The sequence below is a fragment of the Glycine max genome, chromosome 14 (genome assembly GCF_000004515.6).
Source record: "Glycine max cultivar Williams 82 chromosome 14, Glycine_max_v4.0, whole genome shotgun sequence".
NCBI classification, from domain to species: Eukaryota; Viridiplantae; Streptophyta; class Magnoliopsida; order Fabales; family Fabaceae; genus Glycine; species Glycine max.
In genome coordinates this window covers 13,380,679-13,387,968 of record NC_038250.2, presented here as the reverse complement: position 1 = coordinate 13,387,968, position 7,290 = coordinate 13,380,679, and the positions used below count along the sequence as shown (strand labels likewise).

At 35.7% G+C, this 7,290-nt stretch overlaps 1 protein-coding gene across 1 annotated transcript; it reads left to right on the top strand.

Moving 5' to 3' along the window:
• Positions 1-2,930: 2,930 nt before the first annotated feature.
• On the top strand, positions 2,931-3,395 carry LOC102662202 (uncharacterized). Its single transcript, XM_006596615.1, has one exon. The coding sequence runs from the start codon at positions 2,931-2,933 to the stop codon at positions 3,393-3,395; it is 465 nt and encodes a 154-aa protein (XP_006596678.1).
• The last annotated feature ends 3,895 nt before the right edge of the window (positions 3,396-7,290 follow it).

Here is a 7,290-nt window from a genome sequence, read left to right as displayed (position 1 = left end):
AACCCACAAAGTTGTTTTTGCGTGGCATGTTCCACCTTCCGTTGTAATACAGAACCGCATCATGTGTAGGGATGTTGGGGCGTTCAAGTAAGTTTAAAATTGCATCTGTTGTTCTACCAACGGTACATAACAACTCAATCGGTCCAACAAATGAAAATTGATCATTATACATTAACATGGTGTTCACATCCATGTCATTTTTCAATTGCATACTTTCAAAGTAAATGTTGTTACCTGTATCTTCCACTGGTCGCCGGTAATGAATTTCATCCACAACTTGATTGTTGTTTAGCCGAAGACTGTTGTGTATTCTGCTTTTGAGAGTTGAAAAATCGCATAGGTTTGGTACTCGCATGGACACTAGACTAGAACTTTGAAAATAAACCCCACACTCGTTGTGAATGACGGTTCCATTTGAAAAAATGAATGTCAACCTCGAGTTCACGATCGTCTGGGGAGAAGTCTCTCCTAAGAATGCCATTTTTTTATCGAAAATTAATTTGACAAACTCTGAATACTAGTTGTTGTTGAGTACCATGAACATCCCCATCTATCATTTATATAAATGGCCCAGCCAGGCACATGGCTTCCCTTTTACCAGACTCGTGACTATTTTACATTGTGAAGCGTAAAACTAAAGCAACCTCTTGTCACGTCGTTCACTGTCGGGTCACGTCAGTCATTGTCGTATGAGAAAAAAGTTGGTTTCAGGCCATGTAAACTTGCCTAAGTACCCCTGTTCGGGGTTTTTTTAAAATTGTCTAGGAAAGCCGTGAGACTCTCTAAAGGTGGCCTGTCTCACGTTTGCACGTCAACGAATCCAAAAACAATATTAGGAGACATCGATTCATTCGAACAGGGCCTGCAACGGAAGGCCCAAAACTCAAAAAAGTTAGTTTCGGGCCATGTAAACTTGCCTAAGTACCCCTGTTCGGGGTTTTTTTTAAATTGTCTAGGAAAGTCGTGAGACTCTCCAAAGGTGACCTGTCTCATGTTTGCACGTCAACGAATCCAAAAAAAATAACAGGAGACACCGATTCATTCGAACAGGGCCTGCAACGGAAGGCCCAAAACTCAAAAAAGTTAGTTTCGGGCCAACATTTCCTCTTGAGGGACGACACGTGGCCTGCTACTCTGGCCCTTATCTGGCATGTCCATCCTTCTTGGCGCGGCATTTAATTCGTCGTCAGAAATAACTAAATGACACCTCGCTTGTTTCTCTTTCGGTCGCCACCGATCTTGTCATCGTCAAAGGCGCCCTTGCGCTTGCCGGTAGAACCTTTTCCGGCGACCTCCTTGCCTTTTCCTTTGGCCTTGTTCTTCATTTCTACAGAGAATGCAATGAGACCAACGCCAATTGCATGGTCAGAGTTAGAGAAATGGAGAGAGGAAGAAGTGTGTGACTGGAGTGTGTGTAACTGTGAAGAACGGGGATTCCAAAATGAATTTTACTGTAAATCATTTGAGGAAAAAAGTGACCGACACATATTATGCGATGCGTAGAAGAATCGACCATTGGTCAACTTGTGAGAGGAAAAAATCATTTAACTAATACCAAATAATCTTAAAATTAACAAAATAATTTAACTAATTAATCCACGGAAGAACCTTCTTCTGTGATTACCCACGGAAGAACCTTTTTCCGTTGATTCTCGCGGAAGAAGTTCTTCCGCGTAGTTCCACGGAAGAAGGTTCTTCCATAGTTCTTCTTCCGTTGACACTCGCGGAAGAAATGTTCCGCGGACATCGATGGAAGAACCTTCTTCCCCAGTTGACGGAAGAAGGTTCTTCCGTCAATGCCCGCGGAACATTTCTTCCGCAAGTGTCAACGGAAGAAGTTTGGCAAAAACGTTGAAGGGCATTTTTGTCATTTTGGAAATTTGTTGGGTGCACCAGCAATAATAATGTTGCTGGGTGCCCCTAGCAAATCCCACTAGCTAATGTTTTTGGTGCTGGCAATAAAGTGGCCCATCTCTGGCACCTAGCATATTAGTGTTACTTTTAATTTTAATCTAGATTAGTGTTCTCTGTTGAATACACACAGGCACGTGGTGGGATCATAAATACATAATTAAGCTAGTAGCTGGTTCACGTAATACTCTCGATCGTGTCATTTCTTATGTCAAGGATAATTTTGTTTCATTCCATTTATGTATGAAGAAACTATATATAGAACTATAAAACCCTAAAATAGAAAAAACAAGAGATAATTGAGAAAGAGAGAGTAGGCCAAACTATAAAACAAATGAAAAGTAAAATCAGACAGAGACAACAAAGCATTAGGTAAAAAGAGTTTTGCTTTGAACGGTAGAATGTTCTTGACAAGGAATTGGGTATATATTATTAGGAAAACAAACAAAACAAGTTGCTAATATTTAACCTTAAAATAGATGAAGAAGTAAGTCATTCACAACTCGCAAGTCGCAAGCATATGATGAATCCCATTAACCTTGTATAGATTAATCAATAAACTAGCCAACACACCACACCATCTAGCCAAAAAAAGGTTAAAATTGTGAGGTAGAAATTGCATGCCACCCCATTTACAGACTAGCCAAAAAAGAAAGAAAAAAAAAAAAAACAGAGAATAATAAAACAACAATAGCCACTTCAAAAAATATACCCAAAACGACAACACGGTTATAACACAAAAATCGCAACCACGTTTATCCCACGGATTCTTCGGACATTCCCAACTCAAATCATCTCAAACTTCACCCAACTTAACCATCCCATCACATCCTTAACCTCCTTTAACCTCACCACCTCCCAACTTATATATACACCCCACAACACCCTAAAAAAATATTTAAAAAAAAAAAATACCACACCCCATTTTCTCTCATTCATCTCCATCTCAAAGGGCCAAAACAAAAACTGTCTTATATAAAGAGAGGTATTTCATTGTATTATTGTTGTGATTAGTGATAATGCAAAACGGGATTAACCGGCAACTATCCCTGAAGGAGAAACTGAAATCTTCGCTATGCTGTTTCTCCGGATCCGTTCACAGCGACCCATTAGAGCGCGGAGAAGGAGGGTTCTACAGCAAGCTACGCATACCAAAAACACCGATTTCTCCACAGGGGTCCACGTCATCACCGTCGTGGTTCAAGATAAGGTCACCGACGTGCACCGAGTACGGCGGTGACCCGCATCCACGTGTCAGGGGGCGGAGCCTGAAGTCGAGGATGGGCCGCAAGCTCCTCCACCACCGCCAATCCCAGTCCGCTGACTTCAGCTACGACCCTTCGAGCTACGCGCTCAATTTCGAGGACGACAGCCCCGAGGAGATTCCGTTCAGGAACTTCAGCTCGCGGTTGCCGCCGTCGCCTCCGTCGTCAACGCCGCCGGTGGAGTACTCCACCGGGAAGGAGATTGTTGGGTATAGTTGATTTGATGTGGTGGCGGTTTAATTAGTTGGTTTGGGTTTGGCGGGTGCCACACGGGGATTCAACGAACTAACGGAGTTAACGTTGGAACAGAAACGAAGAATGAATGGTTTTTTTGGTATGTGGTGAACTGTGAATGTTCATGATGTCCCCTTGTATACAAGTTGATTTTTTTTTTATTTACTTTTTTAGGACGACTTGTGACATCACAACATAAATTTAGTTATATATTGAATTTAATCACTTTCCTTTATTTTGGTTCCAAAATTTCATCATTTAAGATCATTTTGGTTATAAGAGTACTTCAAATACTTTAATTAATTGTGACGTTGAATTTAAATCATTAGCATAAAATGCTACCGTCTTTCTTACTTTCATTATTATCCATCATCTTTTCCACCACTTAAAATATAAATCATCCATCGTCTTTTTCACCACTTAAAATATAAATCAGAAGATGTATTTTTTATTATAATTAAGAACATAAAACTAGGAGGTAAACTTGATTTCTATACATATTTACAATATATAAATTAGTGCATTCAAAGATATAATTCATATGCTTAACTCATCCTGACCACTTACGTCCTTACCATGGATCCAAAGATAAAACAATTAAAATTTTTATTTTAGGCCTTCAAACAAATTAAGCCTAAAAAAATATATATTAATAATTATAAAACTCATTTTTTATAATACCCATAAAAATATTACAAAAGAAATATAGTTTTAATTTTTTATAAGACCCATAATTTCATTGTTTAATTTTCACTTAAAATTAATTACTTCTCATTAATTAGTATGTCTCTTGATTGATTATATCAAAGGTCTCTCAATCTCAATATATTAATTTTTATTATAATAAATATGAAATCTCTTTTCTTATTTTTTTTTTAATTTTCCAATTCACATGTAATGTATTACATATATTATTTTAATAATTCTTCTATCCATTTGGCTAAATCATTTAAATCTTTTATACTCTTTTTGGCCTTTTGAAATACGGTTGTATTTGTAATTTTTATATTTTTTTTATAATTCAGTTCTTGTATTATTTTTGTATAATTTCTTGAAATTCTAAAATATTTTGTTGTACATTTATTAGTTTTAGAGTTCAGATAGCATTGCGGTGAAATATCTCAACTCAAAGAAGTACATAAAATAATCCATTTGCAAGTTGGCAATTGGGTTTTATTGTTCTAACATTTTTCTCATAATCTTGATTTATAATTTTCATTTATTTTTTATACATTAGTTGCTTTATTTCAAAATTTCAATTCAAAAATTTGAATCTTGTTATTCAAAACTTAAAAAAAGAAAAGAGTTGATGCTTTAATTGAATCACAAAAAAGGGATCTAGGTAGATTTATCAAAATATATAAAAATAAATCTGAAAATATAAGTAATTGTTCATTGAATGAAGAAGTTAACAATGCAGAAATTGATGAAAATGAAAATAAAGAAGTATTAGTTAATGAACAAGTTAACAATATAGTACTTGATGAAAATGAAGATAACGAATAATTATTAATAGTTAATGAACAAGATTATATTGATTTTCAAACTAAAAATGAAAAAGAAGAAGAAATTAATAAATTAAAAGAAATAATTATTTAAAATATATTTGAACCAAGTCCATGGACATATATTAGTACAAGTTTGAGAGATTTATTAGTAGAAAAATGTCCTATTAAAATTACTAATATAGATTTTCCTAAGGATGAATTCTCAAGACACTTTTCTTCATTATTTTACATTTAGAAGTTGTTTAATGATGAACAACATGAAAGAAGATGGTTAATTTATTCTCAAGATTTTGATAAAATCTTTTGTTTTTGTTGCAAATTGTTTAATCTTGTTTCTAGCACAACTAAATTAGCTAATGAAGGTAGTAGGGATTTGAGAAGTATTAGTCATAAGTTGAGGAATCATGAGATAAATAATGAGCACATTGCTAATATGAGTTTATGGATGGACTTAGAAACAAGTTTACTAAAAAAATAAAACAATTGACAAACATATTTAAGAACAAATAAATAGAGATAGGGAACATTGGAGAAATCTTTTATTTAGAATTATTGTGGTTGTTAAAAATCTTGCAAAAAAATAACTTAGCATTTCGTGGAACAAATGAAAGAATTTACAAAGAAAGTAATGAAAACTTTTTAAGCATAATTGAAATGATTGTAGAATTTGATCCTATAGTGCAAGAACATATTTGTCAAATTAAAGATATTAAAATTCACAATCATTACCTTGGACATAGAATACAAGATGAATTGATAAATTTGTTAGCAAGTGAAATTAAAATAAATATAAAACATATTAAGAATACAAAATATTTTTCAATCATACTTAATTGTGTAACACCTTGAAATATTACTAGTTATAAATCGATGTTTAATTGTATTTATCATGTTATTTGACTATATGGTTGACTTGAATGAGTTGAGGTATGGCTTGAATTAGGCATGTGTGAATTTCTTGATTTGGATGCTGAGTTATGTGGAGTTTCGTTGAACTAAGTTGAAATTATGAGATTTCAGATTTTATCCAAACCTATTTCACTAAAATCGTGATCCCGGATTCATTAATCGTTGGATCATCTTCAAATTTTTTCTGGAGCTTCCTAAGACATTTTTCCACAGTTTGACCATTGGGATTTTGAAAATAACAACTTTTAATATCTTGATAAGCGCGAAGGGCATGCTAAGCGCAATTCCAACCTGAGAGGAAATTGCACTGAGCGAGAATTGGCCCGTTGAGTGGCCATAGTGCAGAGAATTTGTGCGCTGAGTGAGAAAAGTGGGCTCCCGCTTAGCGAGCCAAGCTTGTTAAGCGAGATCTGCAGATTATAGATATGTTCCTCAGCGTGAAAAACACAATTTTTCACTCTCCCCTTCTCCAAAATGTCACCCAAACCCTAACACCTTCTTCACCACCCACGACCACCGGTGGCCGCCACGAGCCGCCATTGCTTGCCACCAAACCCCTACACCAAGAGGAACATTTTAATCGGAGCGGAATCCTCAGAATCCTCCTCAAGGATTCAGTAGAGAAAACCATCGGTGGTCGCCACGAGCTGCCGTTGCTTGCCATCAAAACCCCTACACCAAGAGGAACATTTTAATCAGAGCAAAATCCTCCTGAAGGATTCGGTGGAGAAAATTTCCCCAATCCTCCATTTCAAAGCTTCTCTAAGGTAATCTTGATTTCTAAGCCCTTCTCCTAGTTAGTTTGAGTTCCTCTTAGTGTCTCTTGTGTGTTAGGTACTGTAATAGGGTGTTTTACATTTCCTTTGAAAAACCTTGAAATGAGACATTGTAAAAGTTATCTTTTTATAACATTGATGTTATTTTCGTGACCTTCACTGAACCCTGATCACATTGGCGTGATCGGAATTTAAAATGATGTCTCCTTTTAGTAGAATTGAAACACCCCATCAGCCCTTTATGTTTTGACAGGGGTATTTGACTCCGAATATGGTTATTAACCTTGTTTTTGAAACCTATACTAAATTTCCCTCAATTTGGTATATAGAACCTTGTGTTTGGATTGACGAGCGTGAACGAGAGAGACCTCTGAGTGATGCAAAGAGGAACTAAAGGAAAGCTCACAATAGGTGAGAGGAGTTTATTATAGTTTACAACTTTTAATGCCATAGCTGGGGTCAGGGAACCTAACTATAAGGATGTATGCTTGTCCCTGTTGCATGCTGGTTTTCAAGAAAATAATGTTTTTGACTAATGGGATGCGATATATATATTATTCATTAATAACATTACTATTAGACTTGTGTGGTCTGAAGACCTGAGAAATGTGAATCTCAGGCATGAACTATAGATGTATGTATATGCGGAATGTGACTTACTGTTGATGTTGCTATTGATGACATTAA

Excerpts from the sequence above, each read along its gene's own strand:
- LOC102662202 (XM_006596615.1), top strand. The coding sequence starts at position 2,931 with ATGCAAAACGGGATTAACCGGCAACTATCCCTGAAGGAGAAACTGAAA.